The sequence below is a fragment of the Carettochelys insculpta genome, chromosome 32 (assembly GCF_033958435.1).
Source record: "Carettochelys insculpta isolate YL-2023 chromosome 32, ASM3395843v1, whole genome shotgun sequence".
Lineage (NCBI taxonomy): Eukaryota > Metazoa > Chordata > Testudines > Carettochelyidae > Carettochelys > Carettochelys insculpta.
In genome coordinates this window covers 5,407,919-5,435,878 of record NC_134168.1, presented here as the reverse complement: position 1 = coordinate 5,435,878, position 27,960 = coordinate 5,407,919, and the positions used below count along the sequence as shown (strand labels likewise).

The 27,960-nt window shown below is 64.0% G+C and overlaps 1 protein-coding gene across 3 annotated transcripts; it reads left to right on the top strand.

Moving 5' to 3' along the window:
- The first annotated feature begins 33 nt into the window (after positions 1 to 33).
- On the top strand, positions 34 to 27,421 carry ADCY4 (adenylate cyclase 4). 3 transcript variants are annotated; one of them, XM_074982431.1, is made up of 26 exons: positions 34 to 178; positions 1,180 to 1,591; positions 3,147 to 3,344; positions 3,428 to 3,589; positions 4,004 to 4,153; positions 7,779 to 7,921; positions 8,156 to 8,267; positions 10,209 to 10,336; positions 10,476 to 10,634; positions 10,909 to 11,041; positions 11,381 to 11,557; positions 11,989 to 12,032; positions 14,705 to 14,791; positions 14,898 to 14,967; positions 16,818 to 16,915; positions 17,019 to 17,103; positions 17,218 to 17,355; positions 17,961 to 18,059; positions 18,207 to 18,391; positions 22,256 to 22,340; positions 22,704 to 22,862; positions 23,313 to 23,459; positions 23,662 to 23,769; positions 24,040 to 24,154; positions 24,697 to 24,821; positions 25,966 to 27,421. In XM_074982431.1, the coding sequence occupies exons 2-26, from the start codon at positions 1,436 to 1,438 to the stop codon at positions 26,116 to 26,118; spliced, it is 3,216 nt and encodes a 1,071-aa protein (XP_074838532.1). In that variant the 5' UTR covers positions 34 to 178; positions 1,180 to 1,435; the 3' UTR covers positions 26,119 to 27,421. The 3 variants fall into 3 exon arrangements, with proteins under 3 accessions (XP_074838532.1, XP_074838533.1, XP_074838534.1); XM_074982432.1 differs by lacking the exon at positions 17,961 to 18,059; XM_074982433.1 differs by lacking the exon at positions 1,180 to 1,591 and having other exon boundaries at positions 145 to 178; positions 25,966 to 27,420.
- Positions 27,422 to 27,960: the final 539 nt, after the last annotated feature.

Here is a 27,960-nt window from a genome sequence, read left to right as displayed (position 1 = left end):
TCCCGGACGCCTGGGTCCTCTTCCCCGGGCCGGGCCCTTCCTCAGCGCACCCGGACGCCTGGGTCCCTTCCTCTGGGTTCCGCCCCGGCCAGGGAAGGGTTAAAGGGGAGGGGAGCCGGGTTTCAGCGCCCGGCCGCAGACGCTCCAGTCTGGGGCAAGCCCGACCCGGAGCGGGCAGGTAGGGGGCCGGGGCCGGACCTGGGGTGGGGCCGTTAACCCTCCAGCGTGTCCCTCGGGCCCCACCATCAGCCCGGGGCACCCGGCCAGAGGGGGAAACTGAGGCACGGGGGACGCGCGGGAGGGGAGACAGGCAGGGCTGGGTGGAGCAGAGCCGGGGGGCAGGGGCTGTGAGTCGGGAGTGAGGGGCACCGGCAGGGCTGGGTGGGGCAGAGCTGGGGGGCAGGGGCTGTGGGTCGGGAGTTGGGGGCACCGGCAGGGCTGGGTGGGGCAGAGCCGGGGGGCAGAGCCTGTGGGTCGGGAGTGAGGGGCACCGGCAGGGCTGGGTGGAGCAGAGCTGGGGGGCAGGGGCTGTGGGTCGGGAGTGAGGGGCACCGGCAGGGCTGGGTGGGGCAGAGCCGGGGGGCAGGGGCTGTGGGTCGGGAGTGAGGGGCACTGGCAGAGCCGGGGGGCAGGGGCTGTGGGTCGGGAGTTGGGGGCACCGGCAGGGCTGGGTAGAGCAGAGCTGTGGGGCAGGGGCTGTGGGTCGGGAGTGAGGGACACCGGCAGGGCTGGGTGGAGCAGAGCCGGGGGGAGGGGCTGTGGGTCGGGAGTGGGGGGCACCGGCAGGGCTGGGTGGGGCAGAGCCGGGGGGCAGGGGCTGTGGGTCGGGAGTGAGGGGCACTGGCAGAGCTGGGGGGCAGGGACTGTGGGTCGGGAGTGAGGGGCACCAGCAGGGCTGGGTGGGGCAGAGCCGGGGGGCAGGGGCTGTGGGTCAGGAGTGAGGGGCATCGGCAGGGCTGGGTGGGGCAGAGCTGGGGGGCAGGGGCTGTGGGTCGGGAGTGAGGGGCATCGGCAGGGCTGGGTGGGGCAGAGCTGGGGGGCAGGGACTGTGGGTCGGGAGTGAGGGGCACCGGCAGGGCTGGGTGGGGCAGAGCCGGGGGGCAGGGGCTGTGGGTCAGGAGTGGGGGGCACTGGCAGGGCTGGGGGTAACTGCCCATTAACCCTTTCTATTCCCCCCAGGTTGATAACCACCTGCTCCCCCCCACGTTTCTAGAGGCCCCGCCCCTTCCACACCCCTACTTCCCTGGGGGGTCCTGCCCCGGGCCCTTGGCTCCATCTCTGGGGGGCCAGTTAACCCTTCCCCACCCGGCTGAGGCAGCAGGGGGACCCCAAGGGGGCTGATGGTTAAGAGGTGACGCCGGCTCGACCCTGAGCGGGGCGTCCCAAGGGGGAGCCTGGGGGGTCCCGGAGGGCTTTGGGGTGCCCCCAGGGCAGGATGGGCTGTCGCCGGCGCCCCCCGGCCCAGCGCGAGGACCTGTTCTACGCGACCTACTACACCCTGAGCCAGCTGTACCCCCTGCTGCTGCTGCTGCTCGTCATCACGCTGGCCACCTGCCTGGGACTGCTGGTCACCCACCTGGCCAGTGGCAGGGTGAGGGGCTGGGGGCTGGCAGGGGGAAGACGCTGAGGGGGCTGGCACAGGGGTAGGGCGCTGGAGGGGCTGGGGGCTGGCAGGGGGAAGACGCTGGGGGTGGAGGAGCTGTGGGGCTGGCACAGGGGCAGGGCGCTGGAGGTGCTGGGGGCTGGCAGGGGGAAGACACTGAGGGGGCTGGCACAGGGGTAGGGCGCTGGAGGGGCTGGGGGCTGGCAGGGGGAAGACGCTGGGGGTGGAGGAGCTGTGGGGCTGGCACAGGGGCAGGGCGCTGGAGGGGCTGGGGGCTGGCAGGGGGAAGACGCTGAGGGGGCTGGCACAGGAGTAGGGCACTGGAGGGGCTGGGGGTCTGGCAGGGGGAAGACGCTGGGGGGCTGGCACAGGGGTAGGGCACTGGAGGGGCTGGGGGTCTGGCAGGGGAAAGACACTGAGGGGGCTGGCACAGGGGTAGGGCGTTGGAGGGGCTGGGGGCTGGCAGGGGGAAGACGCTGGGGGTGGAGGAGCTGTGGGGCTGGCACAGGGGCAGGGCGCTGGAGGGGCTGGGGGCTGGCAGGGGGAAGACGCTGGGGGTGGAGGAGCTGTGGGGCTGGCACAGGGGCAGGGCGCTGGAGGGGCTGGGGGCTGGCAGGGGGAAGACGCTGAGGGGGCTGGCACAGGGGTAGGGCACTGGAGGGGCTGGGGTCTGGCAGGGGAAAGATGCTGGGGGTGGAGGAGCTGTGGGGCTGGCACAGGGGCAGGGCGCTGGAGGGGCTGGGGGCTGGCAGGGGGAAGACGCTGAGGGGGCTGGCACAGTGGTAGGGCGCTGGAGGGGCTGGGGTCTGGCAGGGGAAAGATGCTGGGGGTGGAGGAGCTGTGGGGCTGGCACAGGGGCAGGGCGCTGGAGGGGCTGGGGGCTGGCAGGGGGAAGACGCTGAGGGGGCTGGCACAGGGGTAGGGCACTGGAGGGGCTGGGGGTCTGGCAGGGGAAAGATGCTGGGGGTGGAGGAGCCGGGGGGCTGGCACAGGGGGAGGGCACTGCTAGGGGTTGGGGGGCTAGTGTGTGGGCCAGGGACCTGAGGGAGGGGCAGGAAGGGGCTCTGGGGAAAGTGGGGCGCTGCCCCTCCGCCTGACCCACAGGGAAATCTGCTGGCAGGGGGGTTGCGGCTGCTCCCAGTCCCCATCCCGGCCACTCTGAGCCCCGACGGCCTCCTGGCCCCCAGCCACCCTCCGCCATCCCCTCCATCCCACCTCCTGACCCCCAACCACAAATCCCCCACCCCTTCCCACGTGGCCCTCATGGAAGGACCCTCCAGGCCGGGGGTGCGGGGGGGGGGGAGGCCGACACCCTGCTGAGGCAGGTGAGAGCCACCAGAGTGGGGCAGCTGGGGGTCTGCGTCCCCCTTGGCTGACATCCCCCCCAGATCTCCACCTGCCCCCCAAAGCATTCACAGACCAGTCGCTGCCCCTGGTGGCCAAACCCTGTGCCACCTCTGCAAGCCCCCCCCGGCTCCGCCAGGACCCCCAAAGGGGCGTCGCCGCGGCTGGGGTTTCACCCCACCCCGCCTCTGCCCCCCAGGAGTTCTCCCCCAACCTGAGCTTCCTCCTCACCTTGCTCGCGGCCTTGGCGGTCTTCTCCCTCGTCCTCCTCCTGGTTTGCATCGAGCGCGTTTTCCGGTGTTGCACGCGGTTCTTCTCCGCCGTCATCTGGGCCGGGCTCCTCGCCATGGGCTACGTTTTCGTCTTCACCGGCGGAGCTGTGAATGCCTGGGACCAGGTCAGCCCTAGGGGGGCGGCGGGGGGCCGGTGGCGGGGGGGGGGCCGGCCGTGCCCCATGCTGACCCCTGCCTTCCCCTCCAGGTCTCCTTCTTCCTCTTCATCATCTTCACCGTGTACACCATGCTGCCGGTCTGCATGCGGGACGCGGTGATTGCCGGCTGCACCTCCTCCCTCTCCCACTTGGTCGTCTTGGGGGTCTACCTGGCGGCCAGGCAGGGCTCCAGGGCAGACCTGGCTGTGCAGGTGAGAGCCCCCCCTCTCCGCCCCACTTTTCTCACCTTGAGTTCCCTCACTGCCCCTCATGCATCTGATGAAGTGGGTCTTTGCTCACCAAAGCTGGTGCTCCAAAATATCTGTTAGTCTATAAGGTGCCACAGGACTTCTTGTTGCTCTCACTGCCCCTTGTTGGTCCCCAGCCCCATAGCTACCTGTCCTCCATCCAGTTCATGCCCCCTATTTCCCAGCCCCCCACTTGTCTCCCTGTCCCCTTTCTAGCTTCCATCCCTCTGCACATTCCTTCCCCCAGCTTCCATCTCTGTCCCCTAACCTCACGTCCATCTCCTTGGCATCTCCCATCCCAGCGCCCCCACCCCCTCCCCGGTGCCCCATTGATTCCTCTTTCATGCCCTAACTCATTCTTCTGCCCCCCTGCCCCAGCTGCTGGCCAACATGGTGATCTTCGTCTGTGGCAACCTGGTGGGGGCATATCACAAGCACCTGATGGAGGTGGCTTTGCGGGAGACCTTCCAGGAGACCTTCAAACTCATCCAGTCCCGGGTCAAGCTGGAGTCTGAGAAGCAGCACCAGGTGAGGAGAGGGACACCTGGGTAGTCATCCATCTCCTCTGCACGTTCCTGCCCCGTCCTCCCATCCGATAGCCACATAACCCTCCATCCATCCATCCATCCATCTCCTCTGCACGTTCCTGCCCCGTCCTTCCATCCGATAGCCACATAACCCTCCATCCATCCATCCATCCATCTCCTCTGCACGTTCCTGCCCCGTCCTTCCATCCGATAGCCACGTAACCCTCCATCCATCCATCCATCCATCTCCTCTGCACGTTCCTGCCCCGTCCTTCCATCCGATAGCCACATAACCCTCCATCCATCCATCCATCCATCTCCTCTGCACGTTCCTGCCCCATCCTTCCATCCGATAGCCACATAACCCTCCATCCATCCATCCATCCATCTCCTCTGCACGTTCCTGCCCCATCCTCCCATCCGATAGCCACATAACCCTCCATCCATCCATCTCCTCTGCACGTTCCTGCCCCGTCCTTCCATCCGATAGCCACGTAACCCTCCATCCATCTCCTCTGCACGTTCCTGCCCCGTCCTTCCATCCGATAGCCACGTAACCCTCCATCCATCCATCTCCTCTGCACGTTCCTGCCCCGTCCTTCCATCCGATAGCCACGTAACCCTCCATCCATCCATCCATCCATCCATCTCCTCTGCACGTTCCTGCCCCGTCCTTCCATCCGATAGCCACGTAACCCTCCATCCATCCATCCATCCATCCATCTTCTCTGCACGTTCCTGCCCCATCCTTCCATCCGATAGCCACATAACCCTCCATCCATCCATCTCCTCTGCACGTTCCTGCCCCGTCCTTCCATCTGATAGCCACATAACCCTCCATCCATCCATCCATCCATCTCCTCTGTACGTTCCTGCCCCATCCTCCCATCCGATAGCCACATAACCCTCCATCCATCCATCTCCTCTGCACGTTCCTGCCCCGTCCTTCCATCCGATAGCCACGTAACCCTCCATCCATCTCCTCTGCACGTTCCTGCCCCGTCCTTCCATCCGATAGCCACGTAACCCTCCATCCATCCATCTCCTCTGCACGTTCCTGCCCCGTCCTTCCATCCGATAGCCACGTAACCCTCCATCCATCCATCCATCCATCCATCTCCTCTGCACGTTCCTGCCCCGTCCTTCCATCCGATAGCCACGTAACCCTCCATCCATCCATCCATCCATCCATCTTCTCTGCACGTTCCTGCCCCATCCTTCCATCCGATAGCCACATAACCCTCCATCCATCCATCTCCTCTGCACGTTCCTGCCCCGTCCTTCCATCCAATAGCCACATAACCCTCCATCCATCCATCTCCTCTGCACGTTCCTGCCCCGTCCTTCCATCCGATAGCCACGTAACCCTCCATCCATCCATCCATCCATCCATCTCCTCTGCACGTTCCTGCCCCGTCCTTCCATCCGATAGCCACGTAACCCTCCATCCATCCATCCATCCATCCATCTCCTCTGCACGTTCCTGCCCCGTCCTTCCATCCGATAGCCACATAACCCTCCATCCATCCATCCATCCATCCATCTCCTCTGTACGTTCCTGCCCCGTCCTTCCATCCGATAGCCACATAACCCTCCATCCATCCATCTCCTCTGCACGTTCCTGCCCCGTCCTTCCATCCGATAGCCACATAACCCTCCATCCATCCATCCATCCATCTCCTCTGCACGTTCCTGCCCCATCCTTCCATCCGATAGCCACATAACCCTCCATCCATCCATCCATCCATCTCCTCTGCACGTTCCTGCCCCGTCCTCCCATCCGATAGCCACATAACCCTCCATCCATCCATCCATCCATCTCCTCTGCACGTTCCTGCCCCGTCCTTCCATCCGATAGCCACATAACCCTCCATCCATCCATCTCCTCTGCACGTTCCTGCCCCATCCTTCCATCCGATAGCCACATAACCCTCCATCCATCCATCACCTCTGTACGTTCCTGCCCCGTCCTTCCATCCGATAGCCACATAACCCTCCATCCATCCATCTCCTCTGCACGTTCCTGCCCCATCCTTCCATCCGATAGCCACATAACCCTCCATCCATCCATCCATCCATCTCCTCTGTACGTTCCTGCCCCGTCCTTCCATCCGATAGCCACATAACCCTCCATCCATCCATCTCCTCTGCACGTTCCTGCCCCGTCCTTCCATCCGATAGCCACATAACCCTCCATCCATCCATCCATCTCCTCTGCACGTTCCTGCCCCATCCTTCCATCCGATAGCCACATAACCCTCCATCCATCCCTCTCCTCTGCACGTTCCTGCCCCGTCCTTCCATCCAATAGCCACATAACCCTCCATCCATCCATCCATCCATCTCCTCTGCACGTTCCTGCCCCGTCCTTCCATCCGATAGCCACATAACCCTCCATCCATCCATCTCCTCTGCACGTTCCTGCCCCATCCTTCCATCCGATAGCCACATAACCCTCCATCCATCCATCTCCTCTGCACGTTCCTGCCCCGTCCTCCCATCCGATAGCCACATAACCCTCCATCCATCCATCTCCTCTGCACGTTCCTGCCCCGTCCTTCCATCCGATAGCCACGTAACCCTCCATCCATCTCCTCTGCACGTTCCTGCCCCGTCCTTCCATCCGATAGCCATGTAACCCTCCATCCATCCATCTCCTCTGCACGTTCCTGCCCCGTCCTTCCATCCGATAGCCACGTAACCCTCCATCCATCCATCCATCCATCTTCTCTGCACGTTCCTGCCCCATCCTTCCATCCGATAGCCACATAACCCTCCATCCATCCATCTCCTCTGCACGTTCCTGCCCCGTCCTTCCATCTGATAGCCACATAACCCTCCATCCATCCATCCATCCATCTCCTCTGCACGTTCCTGCCCCGTCCTTCCATCCAATAGCCACATAACCCTCCATCCATCCATCTCCTCTGCACGTTCCTGCCCCGTCCTTCCATCCGATAGCCACGTAACCCTCCATCCATCCATCCATCCATCTTCTCTGCACGTTCCTGCCCCGTCCTTCCATCCGATAGCCACGTAACCCTCCATCCATCCATCCATCCATCCATCTCCTCTGCACGTTCCTGCCCCGTCCTTCCATCCGATAGCCACATAACCCTCCATCCATCCATCCATCCATCTCCTCTGCACGTTCCTGCCCCGTCCTTCCATCCGATAGCCACATAACCCTCCATCCATCCATCCATCCTCTCTGCACATTCCTGCCCCGTCCTTCCATCCGATAGCCACATAACCCTCCATCCATCCATCCATCTCCTCTGCACGTTCCTGCCCCGTCCTTCCATCCGATAGCCACATAACCCTCCATCCATCCATCTCCTCTGCACGTTCCTGCCCCGTCCTTCCATCTGATAGCCACATAACTCTCCATCCATCCATCCATCCTCTCTGCACATTCCTGCCCCGTCCTTCCATCCGATAGCCCCATAACCCCCTATCCATCCATCCATCCACATACCTGCCCCATCCTTCCATCTGACAGCCACACAACCCTCCCTCCATCCACTGCTTCCATCTGTCCACCCGTCTCCTTACACACCACTCCGCTCACCCCTAACCCTCTTCGTTCACACCGGGCACCTTCTGCCACCCGCCTCCACCACCAGGAGCACCTCCTCCTCTCCATCCTGCCGGCATACATTGCCTTGGAGATGAAGGCCGAGATCATTGAGCGCCTGCGGGACGGGGGGCAGCAGGAGAGTCCCAACAACTTCCACAACCTCTATGTCAAGCATCACAAGAACGTCAGGTACCAAATCCCCACCCAAGGGATGGGTGGAGGGGAAAGGATGTTGGGACAGGAGGGGTGATGGGCGGGAGGTTGGGGTCAACCCAACGACTCCTCTTCGTAAGCCCCCTCTCTGCCGATGGGTGCCAGGTTGGGGACGTCCTGGGGTGAGGTGGGGAGGGGCAGGGTTTGGGGTGTCTCCCCAACTCTCTGAGCTACCCCTTGATCCTGACCACGTTTCCCCTCCCCCACCAGCATCCTGTACGCTGACATCGTGGGGTTTACACGGCTGGCCAGCGACTGCTCCCCCAAAGAGCTGGTCCTGATGCTCAATGAACTTTTCGGCAAGTTCGACCAGATCGCCAAGGTGAGACGGCTGGATTCCCACCTCCCTGAGGGACCCCAGCCCCCCTATGGCTCCTCAACCTCATGTGGGGAACCCTGGCAGCTTCCTGGTTTCCCAGTCCCACCTGGGATCCCCTTATGCCTCCTATAGGACCCCCGCACCACCCCACAATTCCACTTCCTCTGTTGCCCGGGAGATTGGCTCCTTCCTGTGCCATCCTTATTCCCTGCACCCCGTGGGAACCCCACCTTTTGAGAGACCCAGTGCCTCAGATCAAAAGTCCTCCAGCTCCATAGAACCAGCTTTCTCTGTAAGCTGAGAGCTTTGGCAGCTGCCCTGGAGAGACTCGGGTACCCCTCAGCTGATTAGCAGCGTGCTCACCGCCGGCAGCCTGTGTTTCCACAGGCAGTGAGCACGTCTGACCATGCCTCAGAGCACAGAACAATATTTATTCCATCCACGTGTGGAAAAAGTGGAGGCAACATTCCACGGGGCCACCTACGTTCTCCCTGGAACCTCCTGGGGACCCCCTCTGCCCTGCCCGGGTCTCCAAGGACTGGCCACAGAAAGGAGGAATTTCTCATCTCTTTCAAAGACCTAAAGGCCAGATGGGGCCATCATGATTGGGGCCATCATGATCCTTTCCTCTGACCTCACGTCTTTCCCTGTGGCGACTCAACGCCCTCCTCCACCCGGAGATATTTGCCCTCAGCCAGTACAGATGGGCCATGTGCCATCGGAGACACAAAACTTAGCCGCCAGTTGGGGGTCTGGTCCCAGATCTCCACGTCTCCGATGGTCAGAAATCTCTGTTTCGTTTCAAGTCTAAACTTAGCAGGGGTCGTTTGAGATTCTTTGCTCTCCTGCCAAAGTTGCTTCTGAACATCAGAAACGCCTCTCCCTCCCCGGGTGTTTCTCTCATGAGTGCTGGTGGAGGAGACCAGCAGTTCAACACGAGCAACTCAATGCTGGGACAAAATGGGATGAACGTGGACCTCGAGCAGAGCAGGAGCAAGGGGCGGTGATTATAGCCTCGTTGCTGACACAGACACTGGACGTCACATCCAGTTCTGGTGCCCGCCTCTTACCAAGGGAAACTTGGAGAGGGGCTGGGAAAGAGAGACAAAAATAACTCGTGGGCTGGAGAAATGCCTGAGGGTACCTCTTCACTACCTGCAAGATCAACCCAGGTCAAGCGTCGACCTCCTCTGAGACTTCAAAGCTTTGTTCTTCTGAGCTTCTCCCCAGGAAAGTTGAGAAGTCCTCAAAGACCTCCCTGGGGAGAAAATTCCAGGTACCAGAGGCCTGTTTACTAGAGAAGGAACACGAGCCCATGGCTGGAAGTTAACGTTAAAAATCATCGACCAATAGAACTGGAAGAGACCTAAAAAAGCCATCGAGTCCAGCCCCCTGCTCTAAGCAGGACCAAACCCATCAGATCAGCCTCGCCAGGGCTTTGTCGAGGAGAGACTTAAACACCTCCAGGGATGGAGACTCCACTACTCCCCTGGGTAGACCATTCCAATGCTTCACCATCCTCCTGGTGAAAAAGTTTTTCCTAATGTTCAACCTGGACCTTCCCAACCGCAACTTGGGACCGTTGTTCCGTGTTCTGCCGTCCGTGACCGCTGTGAACAGCCTCTCTCCAGCCTCTTTGCAGCCTCCCTTCAGTGGAGAACCTCAAACGGGAAAGAAAATCCACATTGCCGCGCGGAGGTGATGAACCAGTGGGACAAATTCCCCCGGGAGTTGGTGGCTTCCTCATCTCCTCATGTCTTCAGGCCTCTCTGGAAGATGTTTTGGCTGCTTGGGGACGCGGTCGCTACGGGGGAGGAGTGATTGAGTCACTCCAGGGGGAGCCGGGTGAGAAGCGTTGGAGGTCGGACTGGATAATCCTACGGTCGCGTCTCGCGGTGAGGCTGGGAGGTACTGAAGGACCTTCTCTTCTCGCCTTTTCTCTAGGACAACGAATGCATGCGCATCAAGATCTTGGGTGACTGCTATTACTGCGTCTCGGGGTTGCCGGTCTCGCTGCCGAACCACGCCCGCAACTGTGTCAAGATGGGCTTGGACATGTGCCAGGCCATCAAGTGAGTGGAGTTGGATGCCAAGACAAGGCCATGACTCTGGTTGGACACAACGCAGGTGGCCCGGCACTGGCTTGTGAGGGGCATCAGAGCCCCATGCTCATGGGCTGCTTTCCCCCCTGTCTCTTGTGCCCCCCGCCAGGAAGCTGCGAGATGCCACCGGCGTGGACATCAACATGCGGGTCGGGGTGCACTCGGGGAACGTGCTGTGCGGAGTCATAGGGCTGCAGAAGTGGCAATATGACGTCTGGTCCCACGACGTGACGCTGGCTAACCACATGGAGGCAGGAGGCGTGCCGGGGTGAGAGGCCGGGGCCCCCAGTGGTGCATGGAGGAAATTGGGGGGCGGGGGTGGGCTGCCCCCAAGCGATGCATGAAGCAATTGTATGTCTGTGGAAAGGGCTGCCCCCTAAGGGTGGATGGAGGACCTGGCGTGTAGGGCTGCCCCCCAAGGGTGGATGGAGGACCTGGTGTGTAGGGCTGCCCCCTACTGGTGCATGAAGCAATGGCATGTCCCCGCATGCTGAGCCGCCCCCCAGGGGAGCCCAGTGGGACCGCCAGCCCCTCTCCCGCAGGAGGGTGCACATAACCGAGGCCACCTTGGCCCACCTGGGAGGGGCCTACGCCGTGGAGGAGACATGCCGCTGGCAGAGCGACCCCTTCCTGAGGGACAACAAGGTGAAGACCTTCCTGGTGGTTGACCCCTGGGTGAGTTCCCGCCGGTGACCGGACCCTGGGGCGCAAAGGGTTAAAGGGGGCGTGGGTCCCAGGTGGGCGTCCCTCTGGGGGACACCAGCCTGAACCACCCACCGGGATGGGGGCCCGGTGGGCTCCTGGGGGGCCAGGAAGTGGGGCATGGGCCTTCCCATATAGGGGCGCTGGTCCCCATCTAACCCCAGCCCAGGCTGGCTGTTGGAGGGCAGGCAATGGGGCGCAAGGCGTGTCCCTTCCAGGGGGCTGGGCCCACTCTGGCCTCCGGCAGACGGCTCGGGGCAGGGCCCAGGCTAGCGGGTAAGCGGCTCTCTGGGTTGCTTCCCACGGTGGCAGGCGGGAGCCAAGGTTGACGCCCTGTCCCCGGTGCCCGGCGAGGGCCAGAAGATTCGGGCCTCGGTCCGCATGACCCGCTACCTGGAGTCCTGGGGCGCAGCCAAGCCCTTCGCCAACCTCAAGCAGCGCGACGCCGGCCCGGCCGACCCGCCCGGCGGCCCCCGGAGCAACCACTCGGTGCGTCCCGTGGGGGGCGGCCTGGGGGGCGGGGGCAACCCTGCCCCCTTCCTCTCTGGGGCACGGTCTGCCCCACTGAGCTTCGGTCCCTGTGGCATGACCCCCCTGTGGGTCCCCCACTGACGCTTCCATCCCTGCAGCATGACCCCTCTGTGGGTCCCCCACTGAGTCCCCCAGTCCCAGTGGCACCACCCCCCTGTGGGTCCCCCACTGAGCCCTCCTCCGCCGTCCCTGTGGCATGACCGCCCTGTGGGTCCCCCACTGAACCCCCGCTCCCCCCCAACTAAGCCCCCTGGTTCCCCCCACTGAGCCCCCGGTCCCTGCAGCACGGTCCCCCCACTGAGCCCCCAGTCCCTGCAGCACGACCCCACCAGGTCCCCCACTGAGCCCCCCAGCACCCCAGATCTCTGAACCCCCTTTTCTTGCCACAGGACAGCTCCGTGGGCTCCCTCAGCCAGGCCCGGACGGCAGAGCGGTGAGAAGTCCCCCTTCTGTCCCCCCAGGGCTGGGGGCTGGATGGTTTTGGGGGGGTGATGGGAGGGCCCTTCCTCAGGCTGCAGACCCCTCCCCTTCTGCACCCTGAACCCCCTCCTGGGTGCGTTTGGGGGGCAGAGATGGGGAACTGCCTGGGGGTGGGGGGCAGGCAGGGGGGACCAGGGGCTGTTTGGAGGTGGGGGGCAGGCAGGGGGGAGCAGGGGACATGTGCAGGCGGGGGGAAGACAGGGGGGACCAGGGGCTGTTTGGAGGCGGGGGGAAGGCAGGGGGGACCAGGGGCTGTTTGGAGGTGGGGGGCAGGCAGGGGGGAGCAGGGGACATGTGCAGGCGGGGGGAAGGCAGGGGGGACCAGGGGCTGTTTGGAGGCGGGGGGCAGGAAGGGGGGAGCAGGGGACATGTGCAGGCGGGGGGAAGGCAGGGGGGACCAGGGGCTGTTTGGAGGCGGGGGGCAGGCAGGGGGGAGCAGGGGACATGTGCAGGCGGGGGGAAGGCAGGGGGGACCAGGGGCTGTTTGGAGGCGGGGGGCAGGCAGGGGGGAGCAGGGGACATGTGCAGGCGGGGGGAAGACAGGGGGGACCAGGGGCTGTTTGGAGGCGGGGGGCAGGCAGGGGGGAGCAGGGGACATGTGCAGGCGGGGGGAAGACAGGGGGGACCAGGGGCTGTTTGGAGGCGGGGGGCAGGCAGGGGGGAGCAGGGGACCTGTGCAGGCGGGGGGAAGGCAGGGGGGACCAGGGGCTGTTTGGAGGCGGGGGGCAGGCAGGGGGGAGCAGGGGACCTGTGCAGGCGGGGGGAAGGCAGGGGGGACCAGGGGCTGTTTGGAGGTGGGGGGCAGGCAGCGGGGAGCAGGGGACATGTGCAGGTGGGGGGAAGGCAGGGGGGACCAGGGGCTGTTTGGAGGCGGGGGGCAGGCAGGGGGGAGCAGGGGACCTGTGCAGGCGGGGGGAAGACAGGGGGGACCAGGGGCTGTTTGGAGGTGGGGGGCAGGCAGGGGGGAGCAGGGGACATGTGCGGGTGGGGGGAAGACAGGGGGGACCAGGGGCTGTTTGGAGGTGGGGGACAGGCAGGGAGACCAGGGTGTGTGCAGGTGGGGGGAAGGCAGGGGGGACTAGGACCATGTGTGGGTGGGTGGGGGACAGGCAGGGAGACCAGGGTGTGTGCAGGTGGGGGGAAGGCAGGGGGGATTAGGACCGTGTGCAGGTGGGGGGAAGGCAGGGGGGACCAGGGGCTGTTTAGAGGCGGGGGGCAGGCAGGGGGGAGCAGGGGACCTGTGCAGGCGGGGGGAAGGCAGGGGGGACCAGGGGCTGTTTGGAGGTGGGGGGCAGGCAGGGGGGAGCAGGGGACCTGTGCAGGCGGGGGGAAGGCAGGGGGGACCAGGGGCTGTTTGGAGGTGGGGGGCAGGCAGGGGGGAGCAGGGGACCTGTGCAGGCGGGGGGAAGACAGGGGGGACCAGGGGCTGTTTGGAGGTGGGGGGCAGGCAGGGGGGAGCAGGGGACATGTGCGGGTGGGGGGAAGACAGGGGGGACCAGGGGCTGTTTGGAGGTGGGGGACAGGCAGGGGGGAGCAGGGGACATGTGCGGGTGGGGGGAAGACAGGGGGGACCAGGGGCTGTTTGGAGGTGGGGGACAGGCAGGGAGACCAGGGTGTGTGCAGGTGGGGGGAAGGCAGGGGGGACTAGGACCATGTGTGGGTGGGTGGGGGACAGGCAGGGAGACCAGGGTGTGTGCAGGTGGGGGGAAGGCAGGGGGGATTAGGACCGTGTGCAGGTGGGGGGAAGGCAGGGGGGACCAGGGGCTGTTTAGAGGCGGGGGGCAGGCAGGGGGGAGCAGGGGACCTGTGCAGGCGGGGGGAAGGCAGGGGGGACCAGGGGCTGTTTGGAGGTGGGGGGCAGGCAGGGGGGAGCAGGGGACCTGTGCAGGCGGGGGGAAGGCAGGGGGGACCAGGGGCTGTTTGGAGGTGGGGGGCAGGCAGGGGGGAGCAGGGGACCTGTGCAGGCGGGGGGAAGACAGGGGGGACCAGGGGCTGTTTGGAGGTGGGGGGCAGGCAGGGGGGAGCAGGGGACATGTGCGGGTGGGGGGAAGACAGGGGGGACCAGGGGCTGTTTGGAGGTGGGGGACAGGCAGGGAGACCAGGGTGTGTGCAGGTGGGGGGAAGGCAGGGGGGACTAGGACCATGTGTGGGTGGGTGGGGGACAGGCAGGGAGACCAGGGTGTGTGCAGGTGGGGGGAAGGCAGGGGGGATTAGGACCGTGTGCAGGTGGGGGGAAGGCAGGGGGGACTAGGACCATGTGTGGGTGGGTGGGGGACAGGCAGGGAGACCAGGGTGTGTGCAGGTGGGGGGAAGGCAGGGGGGTCCCGGGGCTGTGCAGAGCCAGGGAGGTAGCGCAGGGCACCGGGCTGGGGTACGACGGTGCGTGCCGGGAAAACTCCCCTGTTGTTCCCCCTTTCTCTTGGGGTGGCCAAGGACTGTGGAGCTCAATTCACCCCCCAGCAGCACCAGGCTCCGGGGCCACCCCACTGCCCACCCCACAGCGCCAGCACAGCAGAAGCTCCCCCCCTCCCGCCTGGGGGCTCCGGGTCAGACCCCCATTGGGAGCCGCTGCCACTAAGGGCTCTCTGTGTCCCCCCCACGGCTCATCCCCTCCTCCGTTCTCAGGGCTCGAGCCCCCAAGGGCCCGGACGACGACCTGGACGGGGTGGACGAGAAATTCTTCCAGCTGTTGGAGCAGCTCAACTCCCAGAAGTAGGTCCCAGGGGAGCCGGGGGGCGGGGTCTGGGGAGCAGAGGGGCTGGGCCGTCGGTGGGGCTCTGCCCCACACCCCCCACATCTCGCCTCTGCCCCGTTGCAGGCAGTGGAAGAAGTTGGAGGACTTTAACCGCATCACCCTCTACTTCAAGGAGACGCTGATGGAGAAGGAGGTGAGCTGGGCTCTGGGGGGGCAATGAGCTGGCAGCACCCAGGACCCCAACCCTCTATGGGCTCCTGCATGGGCCCCCTGGTGGGCGCAGTCCCTCACTGCAGCCCTCTGCCCCCTGTGGGACCCACTCCCTGCCTCACGGGCCCCCTGGTGGGCGCAGTCCCTCACCGCAGCCCTCTGCCCCCTGTGGGACCCACTCCCTGCTCCACGGGCCCCCTGGTGGGCACAGTCCCTCACCGCAGCCCTCTGCCCCCTGTGGGACCCACTCCCTGCCCCACGGGCCCCCTGGTGGGCACAGTCCCTCACTGCAGCCCTCTGACCCCTGTGGGACCCACTCCCTGCCCCACGGGCCCCCTGGTGGGCACAGTCCCTCACCGCAGCCCTCTGACCCCTGTGGGACCCACTCCCTGCCTCACGGGCCCCCTGGTGGGCGCAGTCCCTCACCGCAGCCCTCTGCCCCCTGTGGGACCCACTCCCTGCTCCACGGGCCCCCTGGTGGGCACAGTCCCTCACCGCAGCCCTCTGCCCCCTGTGGGACCCACTCCCTGCCCCACGGGCCCCCTGGTGGGCACAGTCCCTCACTGCAGCCCTCTGACCCCCTGTGGGACCCACTCCCTGCCCCACGGGCCCCCTGGTGGGCACAGTCCCTCACTGCAGCCCTCTGCCCCCTGTGGGACCCACTCCCTGCTCCACGGGCCCCCTGGTGGCCTCAGTCCCTCACCGCAGCCCTCTGACCCCCGTGGGACCCACTCCCTGCCCCACGGGCCCCCTGGTGGGCGCAGTCCCTCACCGCATCCCTCTGACCCCCGTGGGACCCACTCCCTGCCCCACGGGCCCCCTGGTGGGCGCAGTCCCTCACCGCATCCCTCTGACCCCCGTGGGACCCACTCCCTGCCCCATGGACCCCCTGGTGGTCACAGTCCCTCACTGCAGCCCTCTGCCCCCTGTGGGACCCACTCCCTGCCCCACGGGCCCCCTGGTGGGCACAGTCCCTCACTGCAGCCCTCTGACCCCCTGTGGGACCCACTCCCTGCTCCACGGGCCCCCTGGTGGGCGCAGTCCCTCACTGCAGCCCTCTGACCCCCGTGGGACCCACTCCCTGCTCCACGGGCCCCCTGGTGGGCACAGTCCCTCACCGCATCCCTCTGCCCCCTGTGGGACCCACTCCCTGCTCCACGGGCCCCCTGGTGGGCGCAGTCCCTCACCGCAGCCCTCTGACCCCCGTGGGACCCACTCCCTACTCCACGGGCCCCCTGGTGGGTGCAGTCCCTCACCGCATCCCTCTGCCCCCTGTGGGACCCACTCCCTGCCCCACGGGCCCCCTGGTGGGCGCAGTCCCTCACCGCATCCCTCTGACCCCCGTGGGACCCACTCCCTGCCCCATGGACCCCCTGGTGGTCACAGTCCCTCACTGCAGCCCTCTGCCCCCTGTGGGACCCACTCCCTGCCCCACGGGCCCCCTGGTGGGCACAGTCCCTCACTGCAGCCCTCTGACCCCCTGTGGGACCCACTCCCTGCTCCACGGGCCCCCTGGTGGGCGCAGTCCCTCACTGCAGCCCTCTGACCCCCTGTGGGACCCACTCCCTACTCCACAGGCCCCCTGGTGGGTGCAGTCCCTCACCGCATCCCTCTGCCCCCTGTGGGACCCACTCCCTGCCCCACGGGCCCCCTGGTGGGCGCAGTCCCTCACCGCATCCCTCTGACCCCCGTGGGACCCACTCCCTGCCCCACGGGCCCCCTGGTGGGCGCAGTCCCTCACCGCAGCCCTCTCACCCCCGTGGGACCCACTCCCTGCCCCACGGGCCCCCTGGTGGGCACAGTCCCTCACCGCAGCCCTCTGCCCCCCTGCAGTACCGACTCTCTCCTCTGCCGGCCTTCAAGTACTACACCGGCTGCACCTTCTTCGTCTTCGTCTCCAACTTCCTCATCCAGATGCTGGTGGCCCACAAGTGAGGCTGCGACGGGGGCCAGGATCTCCCCACTCCTGCCCCCCAGCCCCTGCCCCTGCCCCTGGGACGCTTGTAATTTGCAGTGTCTCCTGTTCCCCGGCAGGACCCCGGCTCTGGGACTCTCTTATGGCGTCTCCTTCTTCCTCTTCACCCTCCTCCTCCTCGCCTGCTTCTCGGGGAACCTGGTGGTAGGTAACCCGGGCCGGGCACTGCTGGGGGAAGCTCGCAGCTCCCGAGTTCCCCTCCCACCCCCCAGCCGGGGTCGGTCTCAGCTCCCTTTCTGCTCGCTGCCCCCCTCCCAGAAATGCTTCCACAAAGGCCCCGAGGTGCTCAGCTGGGTGCCCCCCCTCTCCGTGGCCGTCTGCACCCAGCCCTGGCTCCGGGTCACCCTGGGCATCTCCACCATCTTGGTCGTCCTCACCATGGCCGTGTTCAACCTCGTGAGTAACCGGAGGGAAAGGGGGGGCCCGTCATTGGCACTGGGAGAGCAGCGGGGTGTAGTGGTTAGAGCGGGGGGGTGGGGAGCCAGGACTCCGGGGTTCTCTGGGCTGGGGAGTGGGGTCTAGTGGTTAGAGGCGGGAGCCAGGACTCCTGGGTTCTCTGGGCTGGGGAGTGGGGTCTAGTGGTTAGATTGGGGAGTAGGTGGGAGCCAGGAGTCTGGGGTTCTCTGGGCTGGGGAGTGGGGTCTAGTGGTTAGAGGGGGAGCCAGGACTCCTGGGTTCTCTGGGCTGGGGAGTGGGGTCTAGTGGTTAGAGGCGGGAGCCAGGACTCCTGGGTTCTCTGGGCTGGGGAGTGGGGTCTAGTGGTTAGATTGGGGAGTAGGTGGGAGCCAGGAGTCTGGGGTTCTCTGGGCTGGGGAGTGGGGTCTAGTGGTTAGAGGGGGAGCCAGGACTCCTGGGTTCTCTGGGCTGGGGAGTGGGGTCTAGTGGTTAGAGGCGGGAGCCAGGACTCCTGGGTTCTCTGGGCTGGGGAGTGGGGTCTAGTGGTCAAAGCTGGGGGGGGGGAGCAGCTCACAGCTTCTGATTTACACCCCCCCTTTGAGCAGTTCTTCATCCCCACGCCCTGGTGTCCTCCAGCATCCCACAATCCCGCGGTGCCGGGGAACGTCACTCGAGAACCGAGTGATGATTTATTCAGTATCCCGGTGAGCGTCGGGCGCTGGTGGGGGGCTGGCGGTGCGGAAGAGGGACTGGGACGGTGTTGACGTCACCGTCCCCTTTCTCCCTGGCCACGCCCCCTTTTTTCTGGGCCCCGCCCCTTCTGCATATGCCCCTCCCACTTCTCCCCCCAGTACTACATCTACTGCTGCATCCTGGGGCTCGTCTCCTGCTCCCTCTTCCTCCACATGAACTTCGAGCTCAAGCTGCTGCTTCTGCTGCTCTGTCTGGTCGTCTACAACAGCCTGTTCCTCCGCAGCCACGCCTGGCTGTCCGACTGCTACGTGGGGCACCTCTACCGCAACCAGAGTGCGCTCAGGTACCCCCCCCCTGCTGGGGCATGGAGCCCCGTCCCTGCCGCACAGCCCCCCAGTGACCCCCCGTCTCTGCCGCAGAGCCCCCTAGTGACCCCCCGTCTCTGCCGCAGAGCCCCCCAGGGACCCTCCGTCTCTGCCGCAGAGCCCGCCAGTGACCCCCCGTCTCTGCCGCAGAGCCCCCCAGTGACCCCGCGTCCCTGCGGCACAGCACCCCTAGTGACCCCCCGTCCCTGCCGCAGAGCCCCCCAGTGACCCCCCGTCTCTGCCGCACAGCCCCCCAGTGACCCCGCGTCCCTGCCGCACAGCCCCCCAGTGACCCCCCGTCTCTGCCGCACAGTGCCCCCAGTGACCCCCCGTCCCTGCCGCAGAGCCCGCCAGTGACCCCCCGTCCCTGCCGCAGAGCCCGCCAGTGACCCCCCGTCTCTGCCGCAGAGCCCGCCAGTGACCCCGCGTCCCTGCGGCACAGCCCCCCAGTGACCCCGCGTCCCTGCGGCACAGCACCCCTAGTGACCCCCCGTCTCTGCCGCACAGCCCCCCAGTGACCCCCCGTCTCTGCCGCAGAGCCCCCCAGTGACCCCCCGTCTCTGCCGCACAGCCCCCCAGTGACCCCGCGTCCCTGCGGCACAGCACCCCCAGTGACCCCCCGTCCCTGCCGCAGAGCCCCCCCCAGTGACCCCCCGTCTCTGCCGCACAGCGCCCCCTAGTGACCCCCCGTCCCTGCCGCACAGCACCCCAGTGACCCCCCGTCTCTGCCGCACAGCCCCCTAGTGACCCCCCGTCTCTGCCGCAGAGCCCCCCAGTGACCCACCGTCTCTGCCGCACAGCCCCCCAGTGACCCCCCGTCTCTGCCGCACAGTGCCCCCCAGTGACCCCCCGTCCCTGCCGCAGAGCCCCCTAGTGACCCCCCATCTCTGCCGCACAGTGCCCCCCAGTGACCCCCCGTCTCTGCCGCACAGCGCCCCCCAGTGACCCCCCGTCTCTGCCGCAGAGCCCCCTAGTGACCCCCCGTCCCTGCCGCAGAGCCCCCTAGTGACCCCCCGTCCCTGTGGCACAGCACCCCCAGTGACCCCCCGTCTCTGCCGCAGAGCCCCCCAGTGACCCCGCGTCCCTGCGGCACAGCACCCCTAGTGACCCCCCGTCTCTGCCGCAGAGCCCCCCAGTGACCCCGCGTCCCTGCGGCACAGCACCCCTAGTGACCCCCCGTCTCTGCCGCACAGCGCCCCCCAGTGACCCCCCGTCTCTGCCGCAGAGCCCCCCAGTGACCCCCCGTCTCTGCCGCACAGCCCCCCAGTGACCCCCCGTCTCTGCCGCACAGTGCCCCCCAGTGACCCCCCGTCTCTGCCGCACAGTGCCCCCTAGTGACCCCCCGTCTCTGCCGCAGAGCCCCCAGTGACCCCCCGTCTCTGCCGCAGAGCCCCCTAGTGACCCCCCGTCCCTGCGGCACAGCACCCCCAGTGACCCCCCGTCTCTGCCGCAGAGCCCCCCAGTGACCCCGCGTCCCTGCGGCACAGCACCCCTAGTGACCCCCCGTCTCTGCCGCACAGCGCCCCCCAGTGACCCCCCGTCTCTGCCGCACAGTGCCCCCCAGTGACCCCCCGTCTCTGCCGCAGAGCCCCCAGTGACCCCCCGTCCCTGCCGCAGAGCCCCCAGTGACCCCCCGTCCCTGCCGCAGAGCCCCCCAGTGACCCCGCGTCCCTGCGGCACAGCACCCCTAGTGACCCCCCGTCCCTGCCGCACAGCCCCCCAGTGACCCCCCGTCTCTGCCGCACAGTGCCCCCCAGTGACCCCCCGTCTCTGCCGCACAGTGCCCCCTAGTGACCCCCCGTCTCTGCCGCAGAGCCCCCCAGTGACCCCCCGTCCCTGCGGCACAGCACCCCAGTGACCCCCCGTCTCTGCCGCAGAGCCCCCCAGTGACCCCACGTCCCTGCGGCACAGCACCCCTAGTGACCCCCCGTCTCTGCCGCAGAGCCCCCCAGTGACCCCGCGTCCCTGCGGCACAGCGCCCCCTAGTGACCCCCCGTCTCTGCTGCACAGTGCCCCCCAGTGACCCCCCGTCTCTGCCGCAGAGCCCCCTAGTGACCCCCCGTCTCTGCCGCACAGTGCCCCCCAGTGACCCCCCGTCTCTGCCGCAGAGCCCCCCAGTGACCCCCCGTCTCTGCCGCACAGTGCCCCCTAGTGACCCCCCGTCTCTGCCGCAGAGCCCCCCAGTGACCCCCCGTCCCTGCGGCACAGCACCCCAGTGACCCCCCGTCTCTGCCGCAGAGCCCCCCAGTGACCCCACGTCCCTGCGGCACAGCACCCCTAGTGACCCCCCGTCTCTGCCGCAGAGCCCCCCAGTGACCCCGCGTCCCTGCGGCACAGCGCCCCCTAGTGACCCCCCGTCTCTGCTGCACAGTGCCCCCCAGTGACCCCCCGTCTCTGCCGCAGAGCCCCCCAGTGACCCCCCGTCTCTGCCGCACAGTGCCCCCTAGTGACCCCCCGTCTCTGCCGCAGAGCCCCCCAGTGACCCCGCGTCCCTGCGGCACAGCACCCCTAGTGACCCCCCGTCCCTGCGGCACAGCACCCCCAGTGACCCCCCGTCCCTGCTGCACAGCCCCCCAGTGACCCCCCGTCTCTGCTGCACAGCACCCCTAGTGACCCCCAGTCCCTGCTGCACAGCACCCCAGTGACCCCCCATCTCTGCCGCACAGTGCCCCCTAGTGACTGGCAGAGCCCCCCAGTGCCCCCCCATCCCCGCCGCACAGCCCCCCCCGTGACTGGCAGAGCCCCCCAGTGACCCCCTGTCCCTGCGGCACAGCACCCCCCTCGTGACCAGCAGAGCCCCCTAGTGACCCCCCGTCCCTGCGGCACAGCACCCCTAGTGACCCCCCGTCTCTGCCGCAGAGCCCCCCAGTGACCCCGCGTCCCTGCGGCACAGCCCCCTAGTGACCCCGCGTCTCTGCCGCACAGTGCCCCCTAGTGACCGGAGGAGCCCCCCAGTGACCCCCCGTCCCCGCCGCACAGCCCCCCCCGTGACTGGCAGAGCCCCCCAGTGACCCCCTGTCCCTGCGGCACAGCACCCCCCTAGTGACCAGCACAGCCCCCTAGTGACCCCCCATTCCTGCAGCACAGCTCCCCTAGTGACCCCCAGTCCCTGCCGCACAGTGCTCCCTAGTGACCCCCCGTCTCTGCCGCAGAGCCCCCCAGTGACCCCCTGTCCCTGCCTCACAGGGCCCCCTAGTGACCCCCCATTCCTGCAGCACAGCTCCCCTAGTGACCCCCCGTCCCTGTGGCACAGTGCCCCCCAGTGACCCCCCCGTCCCTGCCTCACAGGGCCCCCTAGTGACCGGCAGGGCCCCCCAGTGACCCGCCACCCAGTGACCGGCAGAGCCTTCCTAGTGACCCCCTTTCCCCGCTGCTCAGCACCCCCTAGTGTGATACTGGAACCAGCGGAGCCCCTCCCAGTGCCCCCCCCGTCCCTGCTGCACTGCACCCCCTAGTGACCAGCAGAACCCCCCAGTCCCCCCCGCCACCCCTGCCTCACAGCAATGACTACAGGGGCAGAGCCCCCCTAGTGCCCCCCCTTCCCATGGCACTGCGCCCCCCAGTGTCGAAGTGTGGGGCCCCCTACTGACCCCCCGTCCCCACAGCCTGAACTGGGGGGGCCGCATCACACTGGAGAGGGAATCCCAGGCGGTGGGGAGGACTCAGCGAAGAGGAAGGGGGAGGGGGAGAAGAGGCCGAGGCCAGGGGGCAAGGGTGGGGCAGAGGGCGGGGCCTTCAGGGCAGGGGCGGGGCAGAGGGTGGGGCCTTGAGGCCTGGGGCGGGGCAGAGGGGGCTGGTTGTCCACCAGCAGAAGACTTCTATTTCCACCCCTCTGTCCACAGGCCGGGGGTCCTGAAGGAGCCCAAGCTGATGGGAGCCGTGTCTTTCTTTGTCTTCTTCTTCACCCTGCTGGCCCTGGCTCGACAGGTGCGCCCTGGGGCCCCCGAGGGGTGAGGCAGACAAGTAGGTCCCACTCCCCCTCCTGCTTCTTCCCCCTTTGGGGGCCGAGAGCTGCAGGGTCCCCCTGGGGGGGAGTCCTGGGTTCCCTTCTCCCTCCTAGCGAACAGCAGGAAGTCCTGTGGCACCTTATGGCCTTCTCCGTCCTCGTTGCCCTGCTGCGGTGCCTCCAGAAGCGAGTGCCATGTACGGCTCTCCAAAGTCCCAGTCCCGGACGCCTGGGTCCCATCCCACTCCTGCCTTTCTGAGGGCTGGGAAGCGCATGGGCCAGCAGGGTGGGAACCCTGCCCAGCCCAGCCCGTTGGTTCAGGCCTGTTTGCGTCTCCCTCAAAGAACGAGTACTACTGCCGACTGGACTTCTTGTGGAAGAAGAAGTTTAAGAAGGAGCGCGAGGAGATCGAGACCATGGAGAACCTGAACCGCGTCCTGCTGGAGAACGTGCTCCCGGCCGACGTGGCGCAGCAGTTCATCGGCCAGAACCGGCGTAACGAGGTGAGGCCGATGGTTTCCCAACACCACCACCCAGTGGCCAGGCAAGGGAGAGCGGTCGGAAGGGCGTAAGCTGGAATGGCCTCCAATTTAAGGCCGGAAGGGACGACAAGCGCATCTACTTTGACTTGCTGTAGCTTCACCCGAGTTTTCAACCCAAGTTGGGTTAGACCTGAACTGTTGGGGCCACTGGAGACCCTGAGATTCTGTCAGTGCCCAAGGACCCCGCAAATTGGTTTGTTGACCTGTCCCCAGGTGGTCCTAGCAGGACACCTTTACCCGGTGTTGCACAGAAAGCTGGAAACCTGCCCTCCCCAGATCCTTGCCAAACTAACCTGGGGGAGGTTGAGTTGAGTTGGCTGTGATGGATGGGTGGTGGTTGTGGTTGGATTTGTGTCTACCTACCATGTCCACACTTTGTGTCAATAACACGCCTCTCTCCCACCTATCCAGGACCTTTACCACCAATCCTATGACTGCGTCTGTGTTCTCTTTGCCTCTATCCCCGACTTCAAGGAGTTCTACTCCGAGTCCAACGTCAACCATGAAGGGCTGGAATGTCTGCGGCTGCTCAACGAGATCATTGCGGATTTTGATGAGGTCTGAGGGGGGTTCAGAGGAGATCTGGGCACTGGAAAGTGGGCAGCATCTCGGTGTGTTGAGAATGGGCCGGGAGGATGATTGGGGGGCATTGGGCTGCTCTCTCAGTACAGCTGATTGAGCTCAGGACCCAATCCAAAGGCAGGACGGGGGTGAGAAGAGGCTGAATGGACCAGTGAGTTGGTGATTTCCTATCCTGCAGCTGCTCTCGAAGCCAAAATTCAGTGGTGTGGAGAAAATCAAGACTATTGGCAGCACCTACATGGCCGCTACAGGATTAAACGCCGCCTCTGGCCAGGAGAACCAGCAGGTACTTCCTTTCTTGCAGCTTTTTGGGTCACCATCAAAATTTCCCGATGTTTCCCAGAACTCCTTGGGGCTGGGTGACAGTTCCTGGGCTTCCCCATTGTCCATCTCCCTTAGACCCTTCCTCGTCTCCTGAATGTACGGTCGCCTGGTGGGTTGATTTGCTTTCCCATTGGTTGCGGGTGGAGTTGACTGTTGGCTCCCTGTTCCTGATTGATGGTTTCTCCTCCTCTCCTATTGTGGTGGTGGTGGTGGTGGTGGGATTTACCTTCAGGATGGCGAGAGGAGCTATACCCACCTGGGGATCATGGTGGAGTTTGCAGTCGCCCTGATAGCCAAGCTGGACATGATCAACAAACACTCCTTCAACAGCTTCAAGCTCCGTGTGGGTGAGTCCTCTCCAACGTAGACGCAGGAACCATTGTCCACCCCAGTCTGTTATCGTTGCTGTCCATGCATGGCCAATGTTGGCCCTGAAGGATGGCCAGCGTTCAACCTGAGGGTTGATCATGGCCATCGGCCAACGCTGGCTTTGCATGTTGGGCGCACTGACTATGGCCAATGTTGACATCATCCGACTGGTCGTACTTCCCCAATTTCTAGTGATGGCCCCACACACTTGGCTACATGCCTAATGGGAAGCATTGACCCTTCCCAGTTGACTGAAGGATACGTAATTAGGAACAGGAAAATGCAAAATAGGGACTTTGGGGAACGAGATTGGTATTTGGGTGTCAGGATCTCAATGTTTGGTGCTGGGATTCTTGGGGTGCTGAGATTCGGTGGTGAGATTTCAGGGGTGTTCCGGCAGATTGCACCACGCCAGATACTTTTTGAAACTCCCATGACAACTTCATGTGGTCTCACCCTGCCTCAATCTGAACAGCTGCATCCTCCTCCATCTCTCTCTCTCTCCCCTCCACCTTCCCAGGTATAAACCATGGCCCCGTAGTGGCTGGTGTGATTGGAGCCCAGAAACCCCAGTATGACATATGGGGGAACACAGTGAATGTGGCAAGTCGCATGGAGAGCACGGGGGTTCTGGGGAAGATCCAGGTATGAAGAATGACTGTGCCACGGAAAATGTTGGTCCCCAGCTGGGCATGCACACTGTTGAGACTGGAGGGGAGAAAGTTGGGGGAGCAGGGTGGTCCCCCACCTTCCCTAGATCTTAGCTACTCAAGGACTGTGTCATCACTGGGGCAAATGAAGCTACCCACAAAAGCACCTCCACCAGCCCCACTGGCCAGCCAGAAGCTACACAAGTAATCCCAGAGGTTCTCCAGCTGCTCCTCATGCCCTAAGCAGGAATCCTCCTTAACTCACGTGAAAGGTTATTAAAACCTATTTCACCAAATCCACTCAGAGCCTTTCAGGTCCCAAAGGGTTCAGCCTCAGTCCCAGGTCAATATATACTTAGATCTTACCATGCCAATCCTTTAGACTCAAAAATCGAAAGGTTTATTAATAGAGAAAGAAAGAATAGGGAGTGAGAGAAATATCATTAAGGTCGTTAAATTCCATACATGGATTAGAGCTGCCGATGCAGTTATCTGCTGATTTCTTGAACGTATCCGAAAATACGCCCCACAAGGGATGGGCCCCAGCCCACACAGGCTTAGTGCATCAGGATGGAGAACAAAGACCCTTCTTGCCAGGGTCATCTTCCAGCTTGGCATGTTGAGGAACGGTTTCTTGCTTGGTACGGAGACGCTGCAGAACTGCCGGAGCAGGTGTTCTGCTGTGGCATTCTGTCATTGGTCATTGGGCTAGCCGGCACGTCCCAGTCCGTTTCCAGAAAATACGGGCTCAGCATCCAGGCATCCATCCGTTTGTTCAGTCCAGATCATAGAGTCATAGACTCTAGGGCTGGAGGAGACCTCAGGAGGTCATCAAGTCCAGCCCCCTGCCCGAAGCAGGATCAGTCCCAGCCAGGTCACCTGACCGGGGAGGGAATCCTTGCACTAAAACATTTCTCATTCAGGTAGCAAGGCAATGGCCGTAAGTTTACAAACCCGGCACAGACGTGCAAGTAACGTAAACAGCTTCAGGGCATCACCAGCTTTCATGAGCTCCCTCATTTGGCCCACCTGGCAGGAGGTTGGGTGCCCATTGCATATGATGGCGGTAGGAATGGCTTTCACGTTGAATTTCAAACCCCAGAAATTTCACACCTTCCTCTTCTCCTCCTGCCTACCAGGTCACAGAAGAAACGGCCAGAGCCCTGGAGACCCTGGGCTACTCCTGCTACTTGCGTGGAGTCATCAAGGTGAAAGGCAAAGGCCAACTACGGACCTATTATGTCAGCACAGACCTATCCCGCTCCAGCCTGCAGGCTCCCATGCTCAGCTGAGAGCTCCCCACCTGGACAAATGGACGCAGCCCAGTCCACGCAGGGCCAGCCTCCCCCTGGCCCTACTGAAGTACTTCCTCCCCTCCAATGGGGGGAGCTGGCCCAGGATAGTAACGGCTTTGCGTTCATCCCACTCATGTGATGAACTGATCCCTGGACTCAGCTTTTCACAGTGGGAGAAGGGAAGAGCCGGGGGAGACTTTCTGGGGGTGGGGTGGGGCACAGAGGGAGATCAACTCCACTTGAAGGAGGCCTGGAGGAGACCTGTTTTGTGACAGACACCAGGAAGGCAGAGTCAGAGGGGAAACTGAGTGAGCCGGGGCGGGGGAGTAAATATGAGAGTAAAGGGAGAATTTGGAATAAAATGACCCTCCCCGCCATGAGAGGCTGGGGAGGCAGAGAGGGAAAATTACCCCTTCTACCCTTTTCAAGCCTCTTCCTTGGAGGCCAACTACTAACCTCCGGATGTGCTGTGGTCTCAGCATGATATGTGTATGTGCTTCCTGTTACCCCAGATCAGGAAGCCTCAACTTCCGGAGAGACCAAAACTGGCTTCTCCGGTGAGATCAGCTGCCCCCGAGCACACCAAAGCCTGGGGGCTGGGCGTCCTGAAGGGGGTGGGAATTGTGTGGCTAAAGGCACTGATCTCTAGAGGTCGTGAAGGTAGGGGATACTCCTGATTGATTTAGTAGAGGTAGGCCCATGAGCTTGCTTACCGACTGACCGGCAGTTCTTGTTACAAGATCCTCTTTTCTAACAACCTTGCTGACCATGAATCATTCAGGCTGAAATTTCCCACACCGGGGGCGTCCGTCTCAGGTGGATTGTTTGTTTTTTGTTTGGGTTTTTTTTTTCTTTTCTTTTTTTCTGGAAAACTTCAGCAGCACCAGCTAAGTAAGAGCGCAAGTGGAGTATAAGTCAACAGTGTGATGCTATTGGGGTGGGGGGGAAGCCGACATGCTTCTGGGATGTATTAACAGCAGCGTTGTGAGACAGACACAAGAAGTAATTCTTCCGCTCTACGCTGTGGTGATTAGACCTCGGTTGCACCATGGTGTCCTGTTCTGGGCACAACATTTTAGAAAAGATGTGGAGAAATCGGAGAAGGTCCAGAGAAGAGCAACAAGGATGATGAAAGGTCTAGAGAACATGAGTTATGAGGGAAGACAAAGCACTGGGCTTGTTTAGTTTAGAAAAGAGAAGACTGAGAAGGGACATGATAGCGGTTTTCAGATACCTAAAGAGTGTTACAAGGAGGAGGGAGAAAAATGATTCTCCTTAATCTCTGAAAATAGGACGAGAAGCAATGGGCTAAAATTGCAGCAAGGGAAGTTGAGGTTGGACATTAGGAAAAACTTCCTAATGGTCAGGGTGGTTAAATACCGGAATAAATTGCTAAGGGAGGTTGTGGAATCTCCATCTCTGGAGATATTTAAGAGCAGGTCAGATAGACGTCTATCAGGGATGGTCTAGACAGTGCTTGGTCCTGCCATGAGGGCAGGGGACCGGACTGGATGACCTCTTGAGGTCCCTTCCAGTTCTTGTGTTCCATGATTCTCTCAATCCAGCCCTTTGAGAGAGCGCGGCTGGTGAAAATGCCTCTGTTTGGAAACTTGGCCGGGAGCTGGCTTAGAAGGACAGGGAGCACCTTTCACCATGGCTGAGAACATCTGCCTGGGTTTGGCCAGGTTATAAACCTTAGGAGAAAGGCACGTTTTGCATATGCTCAGCACAGACTGCTGAGAGCTTCGAGGTGAGAACCTCTGTGCTGGGCGGAGATCATGCTGAGGACAAGGACTGGGAACATGGATGCTTTTTCTGTCCGTGCCTCCCCTGCCCAGG